This window comes from Crotalus tigris, unplaced genomic scaffold, assembly GCF_016545835.1.
Source record: "Crotalus tigris isolate CLP2741 ecotype Arizona unplaced genomic scaffold, ASM1654583v1 scf7180000024290.1160143, whole genome shotgun sequence".
NCBI lineage: Eukaryota > Metazoa > Chordata > Lepidosauria > Squamata > Viperidae > Crotalus > Crotalus tigris.
In genome coordinates, this window is record NW_024100463.1 from 393171 (window position 1) to 413987 (window position 20817).

At 37.2% G+C, this 20817-nt stretch overlaps 1 protein-coding gene across 1 annotated transcript in view; it reads left to right on the forward strand.

Annotated features, from left to right (window-relative positions):
• The first annotated feature begins 887 nt into the window (after positions 1-887).
• Positions 888-20817, forward strand: part of THSD7B (thrombospondin type 1 domain containing 7B) — a 338191-nt gene continuing 318261 nt past the window's right edge. The window contains exons 1-4 of the mRNA XM_039323974.1: positions 888-960; positions 2102-2939; positions 8532-8786; positions 13164-13333. Of these exons, the coding sequence (XP_039179908.1) occupies positions 888-960; positions 2102-2939; positions 8532-8786; positions 13164-13333 (1336 nt within the window). The remainder of the gene's footprint in view (positions 961-2101; positions 2940-8531; positions 8787-13163; positions 13334-20817) is intronic.

Sequence of the window (20817 nt, forward strand, 5' to 3'; positions counted from 1 at the left end):
AGAGAAATGTAAATGGTGTAATAGGTTTGAATAAGAGTCATCTGATCTTGTGCAGTGGAGTTAACAAATATGTGCAAGGAAGTGAAGGTGTAAGTTGAATTATGAACAGAAAGAAAGTAAAAGAAAAAGATGTGCAAGTATGAATTTACAGCTTGGTGACAGTTGTATGTTATGCTTCTATGAATGTTGTTGTTGTTGATGATGATGATGATGATAACATCACAGGGATGAGTTTAAGAGAGATTGCACAATATACTGACTGAATGTGATCTTGGAAAAAGTTATTCTGCTTGATGACAGAATAACAAAGACATCTGTACCATGTTGATGTCGCTGTTCCATTTAGTCTACTAATCATTGGCTCCCATCTTGCCATATTTAATCCTGAGAGGTTCTGGATATGGGTCAAAATATTTTCTGGAAATTCAAGAGTGTTTTCTTGGAAATTTAAAAGAAAAGGGGGGGAAAATACTAGACTGAATGTAGACTACAGGAAGAGAAAATATGAGTCCTATATGAAAGGACAGATTAATTTCCCAACAGAATGCATAGAAAACTGCTGGGGAGACAGTAAAAATAATTATGTTATATAAGTTTGTGCAGATATCCTAATGGGAAATATGAAAAAGGATGCTTGAAGAAATTATGAGGTGAAAGGGTGCGTATAAGAAAAAATGCACATAAGAGAATAATTGTTGCAAAAAGTAAAGACGAGAGATCTTGCTGAATCTATACCGTATATATTATAAGGAAAAAGATAGTGAAGCATGCAGTCAAAGATGGCAAGGAATTGTTAAGATTAGAGTGGCCCTACAAATATATAAGTGATTTTGATGAAGAATTTAAAAATGTGCTTTGACTGAAACAAAGTGATGAAATGATTTGGGATGAAACTGAATGAAGGGAATACTGGAAAGATTATTTTAGAGTTTTGTATTGGAATGATAGTGAATGAATCCTGTAAGTCTTCAAGAAAAAAAAAGTCAAAAAGAAAGTCAAAAGTGCTGTGAAAATTATGGAAAATTGTTAAGACTGAAGATATAGACTGTGTTAACTTGAGACATGTTAAAAGATGGATGTGCTTTGTTAGGGAGAAGATGTATGATTTATCTAAAGTACATTTGAATACTGCATCTGTAACTGATGACTGGAATTATTGTTCCTTTATACAAAAGGAAAGAAAATAAGAATGGATGCAAAAATGATGGAAGATTAGTATAGCTGGAAATGAAAGGTGAATAAGAGGTGATAGCAATTTTTCGAAGTATGGTTTTTATGCTGGGCAGATGGTGCATAGATCATTATGTGTGTGTGTGTGTGTTTTTAAGAGATCTTTTATAAATGTATGAATATGCGAAAGAAAGCTTATTGTATGTTTATTTATTTAGACAAAGGGTATAAAAGTAAGCAGGATTGGATTATGGTTCAATTACAGAGGTGAAGTTTGCTTGCAGAATGTGATAAGAGCTTTTAGAAGATAGAAGAGTGGTACTTACAACTGTATCTCTAAAGTAGACAACCCATGCCTCGTTGGATCAATATTTCAAAAATATTTCCTTAATTAAACTGAGAAACAGAATAACCATGGTTGGGTAAAAAAACAGTGGGAGCAGGAGGGATTTGCGACTTCCTGCAGCCTTTCCCACTGAGTTTCCTGGTGGAAACATCACAAATCTTCCTCCTTCCCTCCCGCCTTGAGAGTTTATAACTGGTTTGATATAAATTAGATTATTTAGCTCTCCTTCCCTTTTTTCCTTTGGCTTATTACTACATTGTCTTTTTCTGTTATGTGCAAAACATCATTCACCCATAAAGAAAAATTGCATGTTTAGTATAAATGGGGTTTTTTTTTGCATATGATTTCTCTTGGCCTCTGAAATAAGAAACAAGTTCTCCTTTTCGTCTTCTAAGCTCTTATTCACCTTCCAATTCTAAAAGTTCTGACTAAGAAAGTTGCAGACCTGGATTGAACCAGTTCTTGGAACACTGGGCTCTGATCTGCAGCTTCATTATATGTTTTACTTTTCTGTTTGTTTCATGATGAAAACAGATGTTAGCCTTATTAACATCCTTAAGATCTCTCACTCTTTTTCTGTTTTAGGTCACTGGGGACGATGTATTGGTGACTGTGGTTCAGGTGGTGTTCAGAGCCGAGTTGTATGGTGTGTACACTCAGAAGGCTGGACAACCCATCATTCAAACTGTGAACAAAGTGATAGACCTGAATGCCAGAGGAGTTGCTTTAAAATATGTGATTGGCACCTTGAACTCTTTGAGTGGGAAGTTTCAGAATGGAGCATATGCGTTCTAGTCCCTTTTGCCCACGGTGAAGTCAAACCAAGGACTTCAGACTGTGTAACTGCACAACATGGATTACAGCACAGAACTGTGCAATGCATACAAAAGTTGAATAGAACAGTGGTTGTGAATGAGATTTGTGGATATTTTATTCCTCAGCCATCAACGGAACAAGCCTGTCTAATACCTTGCCCACGAGATTGCGTCATATCCGAATTTTCTTCCTGGTCTGAATGTAGCAAACATTGTGGAAAAAGTATACAGCATAGAACCCGTTTCATTATTGCTCCTCCACTGTACGGTGGAAACAAATGTCCAAATCTCACTGAGTCCAGGGTCTGTGAGGTTTCCATGTCTTGTCCTCATGAGGAAGAGGAATATTCCTACAGTCTTAAAGTCGGACCTTGGAGTAAATGCCGGCTGCCTCATCTGAAAGAGCTTAACATGGTTGGGAGAACTATCCTGGATTTCAGCTCAGATTCAGTAGAGCGAAGCACTTTTAAGCTTGAAATGGTTGAAAATTTGCAACATTCTCACAAATTTAGATCCCACTACAGTTCCAGGGCTTGGGATATAGAAATTGGTTATCAAACAAGGCAGGTGAGGTGTACAAGAAATGATGGGAAAAATGCTATATTGAGGTAAGTCCTCTTTATTCACGACAAGTCTTTTCTTGAAAGGCAGTTACGTTCCCTAATGGGAAGAGCTGTTTTCTAGTGGAGCAGCCTACCACAGGAAGATGGAGGACCATCTGCTGCCAATTATGTGAGCAGAGGCTGAACAGCCACCTGTCAAGGTTACAGAAGCAGAGAACAGAGAGCTTGGCTACGTCATCTTTGAGATCCTTTTCAATGTTGCGTTTCTCTGATTCCATCTGTTTTTGTGTACTATGTCTATATTCTGCAATTTTCAGTAATATTTTTATATTTAATCTTATATACTTGTAGGGTAATCAGGTTCACATAGTTCAGAGAGACAGTACCTTTAAGTGTTTTCTCCTTCTTTTTTTTTCCTTTGGCAGAATTTCAACCCATATTTTCTGCTAAAGGGAGCAGATAGCATTCGTTGCCTATAGCAATTACAAAGGCCATTTCAGATATTTCAAATCACTCGACTGCTGATTATCAAAAGAGACACAGATGCGTGGCAGAAGTAATTCAAGTAATTCTTACCCATTTACGATTACCAAAGATTCATAAGAGCAGAAAATCTGAAATACATTCTATTGCAGTTGTGTCATACATGACACAGACAAAGCGGGAAGTTTTTCTTTCTTTCTTTAATAATATTTTTACTGAAGTTTATAGATACAAAGATAAAAACTAACAAAAATAAAAAGTGCTGAGAAAAAAGAAAAAGTGAAAAAGATATATTGTTAAGTTTTATATATATTCTTTCTGGAAATTCTTAACGGACTTTTGCTGATTAGGACTAAATCATCAGGCTTTATAATTTATTTATTAATAAGATGAAATAGATGATAGATTGATGATAGATTGGTAATTAGATAGATAGATAGACAGACAGACAGACAGACAAACTTCTCCCTCCATCAAACGACATTATTTTTCTGTGATATTTCAATGAAAAATCTCTTCTACCAGTATCTTATCAACATATATTCATTACAAATGTGTGTATACATGCACACGCACACACACACACATATATACACAAACATATATACACCTTGAGCAAAGAAATTTGTTTTATATTCCTATCCTTTATTTTTAACATAGTAATTTATCTGCAAAATCTTCAGAAAGGAATTCTGTGGTGCTGATCCATTTATTGGGACCTTGTTCTGATGTGCTTGCCTTCAGTCCACCAATGCTGCCCTGAAAATCCTCTTTGCTTCTTCAGAAAAAAAAAATTTTTTTTTTTCTTTCTCTCTCATACCATTGGGACAAGTAAGGTTGTTTGGAAGGGGATTTAAAACAATAAAATAAGCAGTGTTTCCTAAAAGAGATGCAGAAGATTGCTAATTTGGACAACTTTAAAAGACAATTCAGGGAGAATAGGTCTACCAAAACATTTTGGTCTTGAAGATACAAGGACAAACTCAATTAGAATCACAATCAGAATAGAGTAGAGCTGGAAGGGACCTTGGAGGTTGTCTAGTCCAGCCCCTTTCTCAAGCAGGAGATCCTATACCATTTCAGACAAGTGTCTGTCCAGTCTCTTCTTAAAAATCTCAAGTGATGAAGCACCTACAACTTCTGACTGCAAGCTGTTCCACTGGTTAATTGTCCTCATTGTTAGGAAGTTTGTCCTCATTTCCTTCTCTCTTTGATCAATTTCCATCCATTGTTTCTTGTCCTGTCCCCTGGTGCTTTGGAAAATAAATTGACCCCCTCCTCTTTGTGGCAGCCTCTCAAATACTGGAATACTGCTATCATGTGCCCCCTATCCTTCTTTTCTCTAGACTAGCCAAACCCAAATCCTGCAACCGTTCTTCATATGTTTTAGTCTTCAGGCCTTTAATATTCTTAGTTGCTTTTCTCTGCAACTTTTCCAAAGTCTCAACATCTTTTTTGTAATGTGGTGACCAAAACTGGACGTAGTATTCCAGGTGTGATCTTACTAGGGTTTTATAAAGCGGTACTAATACTTCATGTGATCTTGATTCTATGCCTCCGTTTATGCAACCCAGGATTGTATTAGCTTTTTTGGCTGCTGCTGCACACTGCTAGGTCATAGTCAAGTGGTCATCCACTAGGATTCCAAGGTCCCTCTCACAGTTGCTGTTTTTGAGCCAGGTCTCACCTAATCTGTACTTAAACCTTTGGTTTTTCCTGCCTAAATGTAAAAGTTCGCTTTTCTCCACATTAAATTTCATTTTGTTGAATAGGACCCATAACCAGTGAACAATTAACTAATGTACAATTAACCAGTGAAAATTAACCAGTGGAACAGCTTGCCTTCAGAAGTTATGGGTGCTTCATCACTGGAGGTTTTTAAGAAGAGACTGGACAGCCACTTGTCTCAAATGGTATATAGGGTCTCCTGCTTGAGCAGAGGGGGCTGGACTAGAAGACCTCCAAGGTCCCTTCCAGCTCTATTCTGATAGATTCATTGATACATTCTTTCATCCAGGACAGGGACAGTCTTCCTCCAAATTCTAATTATAGTGGACAATGGTGGGAGAAGATTATCTTTCCATAGCTTGGATCGGAATACCCCAAAGGAATCTGGTTGGGCATTGAGAGATACAAAATATTGCATGAAGATGGATTTGGGCCTAATCCATAGGGTTACTCTTGCGTATGTTAATACTGGAAATTAATAGGAATGTTGAAGATTGAACTGTACCATGTATAGAAATGAATCTTTAAAGAAATAAATCTTCCTTAGGCCGTTGCATGGAGATCGCCTGTAAATTGACAGGCTAACAAAAGAAATATATATTTTGGTATGGTATGGTCTCTGCTAATTTGACAATTTAGAGTGAATCAATGTTCATGCCAATCTAACATTGCAAGTCATGTTACAGAGAAATGAAATTGATACATACATCAGAGTTTAGAGTTGAATTGTTTGCTGTAACTACGCAGACCATCAACCAAATAGTTGTTTACACTGAATCATCAATTTTTTGCATTTTAGAGCTAAAAAAGCTTGGCTCTTATTTAAAAAATATAAGTTCCATAGTTGTAGATTAGCTAGTAAGATTAATCTTTTCCACTACAATTTCTTGCCAAGCTCAGGGAAGATAATAATTCCATTAGTACAATGTCTATTACCATATTCAAGCTTCAAGCTTTTTTATAGAATGGGAACTTTGTCATGTATTTCTAATAGAACTTTAACATTTCTTTCTGTCAAGTTTTTCTGAGCTAATTTTTCTTATCATTCCTGTATTGTAAATGTAGTAAGTAAATACATGGAAATAATAATTTGAATACAAAACTATTCTAACAACAAGTAATGGGGAATGATAAGTAAATAGCACTGATACCTAGTATTAGGTTATGTATAAAATATAACAAATGTTGAAGGCTGAAATAATGTAAGAGATTGGATCCCTCTCAATTCTTCTGGTTTCCTTTATATGATCCCTTTATCTGACGTGTAATTCCCAAATCTCACTAGAAGAAAATAAGGACAGGGATAAAAGGAGTTTGTTAATGTTACTGAAATATTTGCAGGACCAGTGAAATAGAAATGTATTTCTTAGTGTATTTGTGACCTTTTGTTTATTACACTGTATATATCTTCTTTTTTGGAGGTGTGATTTAGGCAAAAGGCACATTGTTTTGGTACAAATTGTCCTTGTAATTCCTGTGGTTTTTGTTTTACATAGAGTTAAAGATATAGCCACCTTCCAATCTTGCTTGAATTATTCTGCAGCATTGTATTTGCACAGGAGTCTCTGTACTTAATTCCTGTATAGACCAGATTAATTTGCCGTATGATTCATGGCTAGAGAAAGACATAAGCACATGTGTTAAAACCAAATCATTTTAAACAATGCTTTTGGCAGCATTTTTGTTCATTACTAGGGTAAAGATATACTTCAAGAGAAAAAGACCCCTGATAGGTAATCCATTCATGAATTCATGAACTCATTTTGGTGCAGATTTGAAATGTTTCCTCTTCTAGACCAGTTTTTGCATAGTGCTCAATTTAAAATCTTGAGACTAGCTTACTTGGCACTTGCCTGTCCATGATCCTGAATGATACAGCTATCTAATAAGAAGGTTGGTAGAGGAGAGATTTTATCTTTTCTTTTCTGTAATATATGTTTGGATGTATCATTTTACTATTTTCATTCTGCTTTTTGGAGTGCTGGAAATTATTTATCAAAAGTATATTGATAAACATATATTCCAAATCTCATTTCCAGTAGGTGAGGATGCTCCTTCAAGGCCATGCAAATACCAATCACTGCTTCCTTCTTTTGTCTGAAATGAACTTTTTGGGCCTTGAAGCAAAAGAATGGAAGAAAGTAGTGATGATGGCACTCTCAGGAATAAGAAAAACAAAGAGTACCTGTTCTGCTTGTTGTATTGCTATTAGCAGGGTTATGAATAGGGGTGATTGCTTTGTTGAGTACCCCTGTTGCAACGCCCATCTCCTGTAGTAATACTAATATCCTTCAAACTGACAATATCAAGCATATTGTAATCAAGAAGAAGGTTAGAAGTGAATAGAGAGTGAAGAAGATATTAAAGTCCAAACTCAATGGAGGAGATACCATGAAGGCAATTAATACTTGGAAAATTCCAGTCGTTCATACACCGCTGGAATAGTCTACTGGACTCAAGCAAAACTAAAAGCCTTGGATAGGAAGACCAGAAAAATAATGACAATGTATTATTCATCCATGCAGCAAGGTTAACAGACTCTACTTACCAAGGAAAATAAGTGGGCATGTTGCAACTACATTGGATGGTTAAAGAGGAAAAAAAGGGGATTGGAAGAATATCTGAAGGATAGTGAAGAAGATGCATTGAAGATAGCCTTGCTGGGTACTGGAGAGACCAAACTGGCCTACAAATGAAGAACTTGACCGGGGGATAAATAGGCCAAATCCAGCCTATATACCTGGCTAGCTTTGCAATGAACCATGACGATGATAATAATACTAATTTTTCAAACAAACTATGTGAAAGATCTTTTTTTACATTTTTATGTAGCAAATATCAATTATATTAATTTGCAGTTTACAAAGCAGAAATGACCCTTTAGTACCTTTGTGATTTTATGCTACATTTAGAGTAATTAACCTCACATTATATGTGATTAAATGCTGTGATCCTGTTACAAAATTGTGGCATCATGAGACCATTATACAGAGAGCGGCTATTGAGCTTGTCTCTCATTTCAAGAAATTTACACCCCAGTCTTAATTATTTGAAGAAGAAACTTATTAGGGGAAGTCTCATTTTCTGAATGACATTTGCATGGCCTACATATTTCAACTTTCCAAACAGTAGCCTTAAATCAATGAGATAGTAATATTGGAATTCTTTCAATTTTGCCACGCTCTTATATTACTTTAAAGTACTCCTTTAATTGAACCATCTGTACATTCTTGCTCCTGCTATGTCTCTTTTGTTTCCTTAATCTCTTCTACTATTTGGCAAGAGATAACAAATTGGGGATTGATTGATAAAATGTAACTGGAGGACCTAATTATTATGGAGTAGTTGTAGTGTTTTTTTTTTTTTTTTAATCTTTGGTGGTAACTCTTCAGGATTTGTTTTTAACAAAATGCTTTCTTATCACAGCCTTTGTATGCAAGAAGCCATCCCTTTGACCTTTCACTCCTGCATTATGCCTAAAGACTGTGAAACATCAGACTGGTCTTCCTGGAGCTCCTGTTCAAAGACTTGTTACTCAGGGGATCTCTCACCAGGATTCCGCCACAGAAGAAGGATTATAAAGCATGTTGCTCTTGGAGCTGGGAGGGAGTGTCCTGAAACGGAAGAGAGGGAAGCCTGCAATACCGGTGGTGGAGGAAAACATCTTCCGCCTTGCCCAAGGTAACCCATGCTTTTATATTTCTCTTATTTCACCAGAGTTGATCTTCAGCTGCCTTTAGTGGTTTTAGGGTCCTACGGTTGGCGTCTTTGGATCTAATGAAGAACCAATGAATGGACCCCTACACATTGTTATGAATATGACAGATACCCAAACCCTTGTCCTCCATGTATCTCAGGATGCTTTTTATGCTTTTGGAGTAGAGAAAAGGAAGATGATTTTGAAGGAGAAATGCAGGAACATTTGTTAAAGTCTAGAACAGTTAGATTGCATTTAGGAGGTGGCTCAGACAAACTAATCCTATAGGTAGTCCTTGACTTGTCACCATTTGTTTAGTGACTATTTGAAGTTACAACAGCACTGCCAAAAGTACCTTATGACCGTTTTTCACACTGACAACCGTTGCAGCATCCCCATGGTCACGTGATTAAAATTCAGATGCTTGGCAACTGATTCATATTTATGAGGATTGTGGCATCCCAGGGTCATGTGACTTACCTTTTGTGACCTTCTGACAAGCAAAGTCAATGGGGAAGCCATTCATGTAACAACTGTATTATTACCTAAACAACTGCAGTGATTCACTTAAGAACTGTGGCATAGGTGGCACCTTGCTCAATAGTAGTAACTGTGAGAGGGACCTCGTAGTCCTAGTAGACAATCACCTAAATATGAGCCAGCAGTGAGCTGCAGCTGCCAAAAAGGCCAACACAGTGCTAGGCTGCAGTAACAGAGGGATAGAATCAAGCTCACGTGAAGTGTTAATACCACTTTACAATGCCTTGGTAAGGCCACACTTGGAATACTGCATCCAGTTTTGGTCACTGCAATGTAAAAAAGATGTTGAGACTCTAGAAAGAGTACAGAGAAGAGCAACAAAGATGATTAGGGGACTGGAGGCTAAAACATATAAGGAACGGTTGCTGGAATTGGGTATGTCTAGTTTAATGAAGAGAAGGACAAGGAGGGACATGATAGCAGTGTTCCAATATCTCAGGGGATGCCACAAAGAAGAGGGAGTCAAGCTATTTTCCAAGGTGCCTGAAGGCAGGACAAGAAGCAATGGGTGGAAACTAAGCAAGGAGAGAAGCAACCTAGAACTAAGGAGAAACTTCCTGACAGTTAGAACAATTAACCAGTGGAACAACCTGCCTCCAGAAGTGGTGAATGCTCCAACACTGGAAGTTTTTAAGAAGAGACTGGACAGCCATTTGTTCGAAATGGTATAGGGTTTCCTGCCTGAGTGGGGGGTTGGACTAGATGACCTCCAAGGTCCCTTCCAACTTTTTTATTATTACTATTATTATTATTATTATTATTATTATTAAGAAAAGTCGTAAAATGGGGCAAAACTCATTTAACAACTACCTTGCTTAGCAATGGAAATTTGGGGCCCAAATGTGGTGGTAAGTTGAGGACTATCCATATAAAAAAGATGAGATTAAGGACAATCAGACTTGCAGAATTCTATTATAATAGCCAATCTGCAGCCTTGCTGTAGAGTTAAACTGCTAGTCTGGATCCGTCTAGTGGGAATGGCATTCTGTATCACAACACAGGAACATATTATAAGTGACTTTGTGTCAACATTCTCTGGAGGATTGCCCAAATTTGGTAAAGGGTTAAATGAGAACAAAGAAACGAATCAGGAGGAAGCCTGTGTCCTTGATGGTTTGTGCTTCCCTTAAAAGAGTAGTGCTCTTTCCTTTTCAGCTATTGCTAGCTTCCCAAGTGACAATTGTAGAGAGGCGTGTGGTTGCACCCTTACTGCTAGAATGTGGCAACTGGCTACTCATATGTCAAATGGATTTTCAATATTCAGGGTGTTTTGAGCACATTCCAACTGCACTGTGCAAAATGCTGTATGTGAAAAGTATGCCAAAATTGACCCATGTAAAGATCTGGTTCCCAGGATACCCAGGCTGAAAAATCTGCACTCTTGCTTTCCAAACACATTTTAGAGCATAGCCGTGAATTGTTAAATTCTCAATTGTTAAGACATTGACTATCTGAGCCATTTGCCCTGCCTAACCTGTTAAAAATCTGCGGCTAAGGCATGTAAGAAAGCTCCTCAGAAGTTGTTTTTCCCACCCTAAAAAAACATGCCAATCTTATGAATAAAATAAGGCAAATTTGCTTTTAAGAGATAGATCTTCCTCAGTATTTTGGAGACTATGTTCACAGGCTATTGGGGGAAGATACTTGAGGAAACAAAGGATGAAGAATTCAGTCTATACTCTTTCATTGCTGTTTCACTACTCTCAGAATTTTTAAAACATTTGTAATATCAAGTTTTTGCATCATCTGTCTTCCTGGTCATTGTCAATAAAAAGAGAAAATAAGTTTAATATTAAAACACAGCAAAATATGAAAAAAACACATTTGTAGATGTTTAGTGCATAATCTTTAGGCGTAGAACTAGATGTGCAACATAACTATAATTATCTAAAAGCAATGAGGTTTCAAATTTATTAAACTTTATTCCTGCCTGACTTCAGCTTTCTATTGAATTACTAACTCTTGTTGAATTGATCTTCTGCTTTTGGTAAGGTAGAAATCGCAAGTAGATAAAAGTAGAAAAAAAAAGATTATGGGTTAGAGGGCTGTGTGCCAAAAGAAGAAGGAGTCAAGCTACTAGATCAAAGCTATTATTATTATTTGAAAACACTATCATTGAAGTGAGAACATGCCAAGGGTATTTTTTAAGCTACTAATTTTTGCAAATCCAGTTGTAAGAATCCTGATACACCATGCTCAATATCAGCTAAAAATCAGAATGTTCATCTCTTTAAAAGCTACAATATTGAATATGAGTACACAGGCATTCAGACTTGAAGAGGAAAAGATCTCTCGGCATACATGGGGCACTGACTTCACACTTATCAGCAGTTCTTTGTGATACTAGGAGATTGTGGAAGTGCCAGTAAGTGCATTGTGAGAATCACACAAGAGGAAAAAACACAAGTGTTTCTGAGAGTTTTTTTGCTCGTAAAACTGTATAGAGAATAAAAGCAAATGTGACTGTAATTTTCCTTTCTTTGGGTTAAAAAAACCCTCTTCATATACATTTACAATGTTTGACTTTTTGGCAAATAAGAGTTAGGAAGACTGACAGGCTACTCTCTCTCTCTCCCTCCCTCTCCCTCTCTCCCCCCCTTTACTGGTCTAGTGCATGTAGCTAAGGGGAGCATTTAATTGGAATATTTAGTTGGAAGGAGGTTATATACTGTTCCAATTGAAACTGACTTTCAGTGGTTTACCATACCCTCTTTATATAAATCAGGTTGAAGACTGCAACATTGAAAATAAATCATAGAGTTCAAGGCAATGTTCAGTGATAGGCTTGGGGGGGGGAATGTTTTAGAATTGTAGTCTTTTCTGTAGGCAAATATTTTAGTTTTATTGAAGACCTTTTGTTTTGAACCTTATCCAGCTCTTTGTCCTTGAAAGCTTTTATGTCTGCCCATACACTGCTGTTTATTCTTCTTCCTGTGAATGCTGGAACTTTTATCAAATTTACCCTGTGAGGAAGAAATAGGAAAAAAAAACATAGAAACATGGAATAATAGGGCTGGAAGGGATATCAGAGGTCCTGTAGTCCAGCCTCTTGATCAGTGGTTCTCAACCTGTGGGTCGGGACCCCATTTGGGGTCGAATGACCATTTCACGGGGGTCGCCAAACCACGCTGTCCACCATTTTTCCCCCTTTTCCCTAGCTGTCCTACTCCCTCTTATTGGTGGCCACACCCACTTGGGGGTCACCACAACATGGGGAACTGTATTATGGGGTCACGGCATTAGAAAGGTTGAGAACCACTGCTCTTGATCAAGGCAGGTGCCTTATACCATCCCAGTCAAAAAGTAATATACCCGTAGTTTCACAGTGAAGATAGAAAAAAACATTATAGCAAAGGTAGAAAAAGAAAAGAAAAAGTATAAATTTTCACCAGGCAGGCAGCCCAGGATGCATGAAATGGCCGTGGAAGGAGGTGACCTGGGTCCAGTCCTGCCACAATGCAAAGTGGCCAGTGGAGCTGTAACCTGTTGAATGAAATGAAACCCATCAAATGAAAGACAGAACCACTTGAGATGGCTCACTCTGAATAAAACAAGTTTAAAATTTTATTACTAATATTTTCCCCTCATGGTTTTTTTCCCCTCTTGTTGGTTTTCATTCCGTTTGGGAAATCCTGAGGTATTGGGAATAGTCCTGAGGGGACATGGTCTGAAGTAAGTTCCTCTAAATGACAATGGAATTTATGCTCCAGAAATAGCATCTAGTCTTGCAATCCTTTTCATTTGCAGTACTGTTGAATGGATCTCTTTGTGATGTGAACTGGACTTTACATAAAGATTTTCTATTCCTTATTTTCTACAAGATATTCATGGAAAACCTCTGAATGGAAGGAATGTGATGTTTCTCTCCTGTTGGAAAGACAGGACCCTCGACTTGATAAACACGCATCATCCCTCTGTGGAGGTGGGATACAGATCCGCGAGATCTACTGTGCCCAGACAACTTTGGAGGAAATGCACAAGTCAAAGGAAGGTACATAGAAATTATTTACATCTCCCCTGGTGAAATAGGAATGTGTGCGTGGATGTGTGTTGAGGGACATATAAAAAATTCGATGTTTTATCTGCCTCATATCTAGGTGAACTGGGGGGGGGAAAAAGGTTGCTTTAAGTCTGTGTAAGGCAATCTGAATAAATAACCAAACTGATGTGAAGTAAAAACGGAAAGGCAAAATACATATTTATTAGCAAAATTAGAAAAGTATTATTTTGGGTTATCATTGCAAATAAGTAAAATTTGGATGAATGTCATGTAGTACACACATATCCACACAGTTTGAAATAAAAAATGATATTGAAAGAGTGGACATGTTAGCTGATATGGAATTGTCAGATAAGGATCATGTATATTTGTTTTAGTTTGTCAACCCGACTCATTTTGATGGGGGCATCGCATTTTGGAAGTGGCTAGTAGATTAGTAGAAAAACCCACCTCCATCCTGTCTATGCAGTGGCTCTTTTTATCTGTTTTAATATGAACTGTAATATTTTAACTTTTAACGTCCAATGATTTCATGTTTTATTCCTGTAATAGTTTATCTTGTTATTTAAGCTGCTCAGAATCTCTTGCTAGAATGATGGGCGGCACAAAAATTTAAATAGATAAAATAAAATATTTTATATTTATTTTAAATACTCCTTAGAAAAATACAATTTTGTTGCAGAAATGGTGGTCAAAATTCTATACCTGAAATCCAGAACTGGCTTGTTTATGAAGAAAAAGCGAGTCTGTTTTTAAGAGAGGTTGCTTGCCTCTCCCATTTGGCCTGAACTTTCTGTTTGCTGCTGCTGAATATTGATTCTGTCCATTTGTAAAAGGGGGGGTGGGCACTTTTATCGCCATCCCGCCCTCCACAAAAAACACCTTTGCCTCCTGCTAAGCTTATATTCAGCATTTGCAGGAAAAGTCTTTATAAAGTGAGCAAGATAATCACTCCCTTTGTTCACTATGTTCATTAGTGAGTCGGCTATGTGTGTTATCTTCTGCTTTCTTTCCTCTGGATGGTTGCCCTGGTGTCAGAGTTTTGCTGAACAGACATGGAACCATCAAAAAAACTTAAGGGGACTGGCTTGATCCAAGCCATAAAAGCAAAGCTTTGAAATCATCTAATTTGAAATATAAAAGTATTGCAATGCAGCCAAGTTATAGAAGTCAGTTCTTAGAATTAATTAGGAAAATCATGGTTAATTGGTTTAGTTCATTGCTGTGGGGGAAATTTTTTTCCAAAGTTTTATGCTGCTTTAAAATCAAGGGGGAGGGGATGTTTCCCATAATAAACATCAAAGATCAGTTAATATTGCTGTTTTAGTACATTACAGTAAAAGCAATTTCTTTCTTTAGGAGGCACTCAGAATGGTATAAAGTCCACCTTCCCTGAAGCATTCAGAACAGAGAGATATAGATTGTACGTTATGTCATGCCCCCATGTAAAGGGTTTTTAAACAGTATGTAACCTACATGGAGTTTTTAATTATATTGGCCACAGGAGGCACTATATGACTGACTTCATCCTATTTGGGATTTATCAGACTTTGGTAGTCGGGCATTATTCTATGCGGTTCAAATCCTCCATCAGGATTTGAATTTGTTGACCTTAGTGTGTATAATACAGACTGCATATAGTGCATTAGGAGCTATCTACGGTGCTCGATGGTTTCAGAAGAGGTATATGGAAGTGATCAGAATGTCTTTGACTTTGCTCTCAATCTAACATAGAATTGGTAATATCAACCTCCAGCTCGAGTATCCAAATAACAGTCCAGGATTATTCTCATCTCTGAAAATCTTACCTTTTATTGAATACATGGCCTGGTAAAGGTGAGGTAAAACTAACTCTAAAGTCCCAAAGCATCAGACCGTAGCATATATCAATAACTTTCCCAGCCAATTCCCCCCACCAGATGTCCACGTAGCTCATGCAAACAATTTCTCTTTGTTATGGGACCCGACATTCTTCACACCTGCTAGAATGTCCTTGAAAGGTTTCTATACTAGAACTGCAGAGGTTTCATTTCTCTAACTAGCCCACAGGTTGGCAACCTGCGGCTCCGGAGCCGCTGCGGCTCTTTGAGCCTTCCCCTGTGGCTCCCAGCCTCTTCTGCCTTTGCAGAGAGAGACAGAGACAGAGAGAGGCAATTGCGCTTCCCTGCTTCTCTCTCTCTCTCTCTCTCTGTGTGTGTGTGTGTGTGTGTGTGTGTTTGTGTGTGTGTGTGTCTGTGTGTGTGTGTGTGTGTGTGTATGTGTAAAAGAGCGTGCACTCACAGTGTTCCCCGAGGAGCTGAAAAGCTTACTGGGCAGAGCTCCTCCCTTTGCTGCATCTCTGCAGGAAGCAGGAAGCAGGAAGGGCAGGAGAGAGCTAGCTAGCCCAGCTAGGCTGACTCAGGAATTCTGGGAGTTGAAGTCCATGAGTCATAAAAGAGACGAGGTTGCTTATCCCTGAGCTTGTTGGACAACAGCTTGAAGCTTGCCAGGTGAGCAGCAGATAGGAGGGGGGGGAGAGAGAGAGAGAGAGAGAGAGAGAGAGGGAGGGAGAGAGAGGAAAGAGAGAGAGAGAGAAAGAAAGAAAGAGAGCGGGGGAAGAGGAGTGGCAGACCAAGGGCAGATAGAGAGGGAGGGAGAGAGACAGAGAGAGAGACCCTTTTGACGTCTAAAATGAAGATAACACTGCATATATCCTTTTTTTTACCTGTGTGTGTATGTGTATGTGTGTGTATATACATATATACATATATACATACATATATACATACATACATATACATACATATACATACACATACATATACATATATACACACACACATACATACACACACAAACACACACACACACACACACACACACAAACACACACACACCTATAATAAAGGTAAAAAAGGATATATGCAGTGTTATCTTCATTTTAGATATCAAAAGGATTTTGCGGCTCCCAGTGTTTTGTTTTTGGTGGGAAACGGGTCCAAGTGGCTCTTTAAGTGTTTTGGGTTGCCTACCCCTGAACTAGCCCATTCAAAAGCAACACCTCCCTCCCCTTACTCTAATGGCAAGATGAAAACAGAGAGGCACGTAGCTGCCAAATTTTCACTCTTGACTGGTATATTTTATTTTGTTTAAAGACAGAGCTCAGTAATATCCAAACATTATTTTCCAAAAATAAAGGTCAGCCCTTATCTCAGAATTCTAGGTAAAAACGAGCTCCTACTGTAACACAAACTAATTGATTCCATTTTAAATCCCTGTTTTGAAATGATTCTAAATCCTTTTGGTTGCAATATCTTGGCTTATTTCTGTCCCGCCTTTGACTTTTCTCCTGTTTGATATGCACCTCAGCGAATTCAACAACCTATTCATTGTTTTATCATCCGGTGTTTGTGCCTAAGAAAGATATTGCTCAGGTGGTTGTATAATATCATGCAGCGGGTTTCATTCTTTAGGTTTTAAAAGCTCAAGAAAAAGGTTATTGGAAATTTGGAAAGCATTTGTACACTTAAAGCATGGTCCCTGCTTTTTCTGCTTTTTCTGAAGCAGACACTTATCCAGATGGAGCAGATTGTTTTTGGTCGAGGCTTTGATGAGATCTTGAAGAAATTCAACTCTAGACATTAATAGTATGCACACCTAGGGCTTGACAGCAACGTGCCTGGAGAAATCCAACAGTAAGTTATTGTGGTGACCCAACCACATATACGCCTGTGATGTGTGCCTACAACTAAACTGCTGTCTCTCTTATGGAATAATGCAAGTTTGTTTGAGGAATAAAAATAGTAATTCTATAAACCAGAATATATTGGACCAAGAACAAACATCCCTACGCACCATTCTTTCCTCTTATCCTCTGTTTTTTATATATTTCATGTAATATACTCCTATGTATTTAGAGATTAAACTAATCCATTCCTTTTCTTATTCTGATGTTGTGGTTTACATAACCTTTCATTTTGCCTCAAGACATGGTGAAGAAAGGGCTGGGTCATAAACTGATTTTTGCCTGCTGTAATCTCCAGACTAAATAATAATATAGGCCATCCATGAGATTAAGAAAATCATAAAGCACAGTGGAGATAGAGACATGGCATGAATGACTTACGGAGATAAAGTGGTTTGATGTTAAGTGGAAGCATAAAACACAACTCTGTACTTTCTCATATTACCACCTCTGTAAGAGCCAAAGATGTACTAAGAAACCTGATTGTAATATAGAAGGTATGATTTAATAACCTTATTTATAGCTTAACTGCAATCTATAAATGGATATATAGAGTCCAGTGACTATGAAATCATTAATATTGAAATCATGAGCTCTACTGAATTCAGTATGATAGATCCAAAAAGGGGTTCTAGTTTGCCACTAAAAAGGATTATTTTCTGTGCTTAATTCTTCATGTTGTGTTCCAAACATTGAATTATTTGTGGCAATAATTCTCTAATTACAAGGGTCATTTATTGCTATATGACCTTAAATCAATATTTTCAAACCCCTCTTCCATCTTTAATGCCATGTACAGCCTATAATTAAATTCCATGTATTTATGTTTCTCTTTTTTATGTCTGCTTCTCTTATATTTTCTCTCATGTTTTACTTTAAAAGACAAACAATAACAAAAAATGTTAATTGCACTGCCAGCAAGGGCTGATGAGGGCAAAGGATATGACATATGATCAGTATAATAAATAGTTATGTGACTTCTCGTAAATTGAAAATGAATTGCTGTTTTTTAAGGAGGATCTTGTAAGGCTGGAAACAATTATCTTATTTGTCTTATTTGCTGCAATTATATCATCAGGACTGGTTTGATGAATTAGGATCCATAATGGTGATTCCCTGCCCGCTAGGTGTGATTGTATCATTGAGAAATAGCCTGTAAACATGTGGAATTGATTCACTGAAGAGCTGAAACTGAAAGTATATTTAATGGGCACAGAATGAAATATACAGTAGATAACAACCGGATCTTACCTTTTCTTAAACAGAAACAGAAACATCAAAGATAAAGTACAGAAGGAAATGATCATATGAATTGATTTTATTTTCCTAAAGTGGAAATGTGTAATACAAAATACATATGTATTCTAAGGGACTTAATTTCCTCAATAAATGACATACCTTCTGACAAGATATATTCTAACTTCTTCATACTACGTTTTACATTATTGGGGAATTCAGTTATTGATTAATGGTATATTGCCAAACATTTGTATAACTAGAATTGTCAGGTACAAAAGACCACATGAAAGTCCAATTAAACTGATGTATTGCTAAACAGCCTATGCACAGGAATCTTCTCAATTAATAGTTAGCACCTGCCTGGAGTTAATTAAGAGTCAACAGAATTCAAGGGGAAGAGATTGGACTTAAGTCCATTTGTGGCTGTGTAGAGATTCTAGGCTGGTCCTTCTTTTAACTCTGCCCCCATGTTCTGCAACTCCTCCTACATCATAAAGTAATAGCATAATTAATGGATAACAGCTGACTCCTTTAAAACAAAGTATAAATGCATTATTTAGGATTTATAATTGCCAGTACACAGGTAACCTATTTCCCAGGAAAGTTTGGAAATTCAAAGATATACATTCATGAGAAGAGCAAAATTTAACTTACAACCAAAAATTTTCCTTAATATTGAAAGTGGAAGGAATAGATATTGAAGATGACCCATGCCTTTCTCATGCTGAGCCTACAGCAATGCATCTTAAGTGGTTACCTTTAAAAAAAATTGGAAACTGCACTGATATAGAATACTGTAGTCTGACTGTTAGTGGACAAGAACCTTTATAAGCATATCACATTGGGGCACTGCACTGGTTACAAATGGATGCCTTTCAAAATATTAGTTTTTTACCTCTTAAGCCCTATGTGGCTTGATTCCCAAGGATTTCCATCCTGGAAATACTTTGAATGGAATTTGCCCACCCTATTCACTCAACAGGGGAAGAGAGGTTTCAGACTCTGTTCCCAATAACACACACACACACACGTATACAATACATTCATAATATTTCTCCCAAGCATGCTATATATTACTATGTTGTAATGTTTTCAGAGGAAATGAAACATTGCTTTTGTGACTCCCATTACAAAGTAGGCCTTAATAAAATGTTTTTATTTCTGATTATAGATGCAGGAGTGTATGTGGATTATTACAGACTTTTCTTAAATCATATTAATTCCTACATTAGAGCTTCTTTGCTGAATGACCAGATGCCCTGTATATCTTGCCTTGCTCTTATCTTTTTTGTGTTATAAATCTGCTATATTCATCCCAAGAAGATTGCTTAATAACAAGACAGTAAGCTTTGGAATAGCTTACCACCTGGATAATTGCTGCAGTGAAGCTGAAAGTAGAAATATCTAGCAATAGCATTAAATCTTCACACAATGGCAGCAACCTACACAATGTGCCTTAAAGATGATATAGCAAGACTATTAAAAAAACTCATAATAGGTTGGTTATTCTTGACTCTTTCCTCCCGTTAAATGTCAATTATGCACAACACCAGCTATTATGTACTAATAATATTTCTCCAGTCAGTTAAGGTTAGAAATGCAGGATACAGGTAGTCCTTGAGTTACGAATGGAATGGAGCCTGCCCATTCCATATGTAACTTGAGGATTTGTAGGAATAAATCTTGTACCATGAATGAGGACATTTTCTGCTTTCGCCCACGAATTTGCTAATCAAATCTGCAGTCCATTAAATGCACATGAGATATCTCAGGGTGGGGAAGGCCATGGGGGGCTACTGATGGAATAAGCCCCCAAGACCTCCCTGACCCACTAAGATACGTCATGCTTCCTCTTCCCTTCCTGCCACGCCAGACTCATTTACTTGCAAAGATCTGTCTTCTCTCTGTATCTTTGCATTTGAGGGAGAGGAGAGTCGATGGGAGCTCCTGGGTGCTGTAATATTGGTCATGTTCAGGCACCCATCCTCTTTTGCAGAGAATGGGTGCCTGAACTCTCACAACATCACGGACCCGAGAAACTTTTTTAAAAAATGTTTTATTAATTTTAAAAATTACAGTCTTTAGTGCTTAGTAAACAACATGTTGTCTGGGTTCACATATTTAACATTAACTTCTTCAATATAAATCTGTTTACTGCACAATCCAGTATTTTTTCCCTGATGTATACAAAGTTAAGTATAAACATCTTCATCATATTTTACTAATATTATGCAAATAACTATAATATCAATTCCTAAATCAATATTTTTCGTGCTCTTGTTCAAGTTTGGTTTCCCATCAGTATTTGAAATAGCTTTGTCAGTTATGATTTTCTCAATATTAATTACATTTACATTGCTAAAACTTTTATTCATACCAATTCTCCTCTTATTTTCATATTTCCCATATCAAAAAGTGCTATTTTAATTCTAAGTCATATTTTTCATTATAAAAGTCTAATTATATCTAAGGGTCATCTGTTCTTTTAATCATATTCAAACAAGTATTTAAA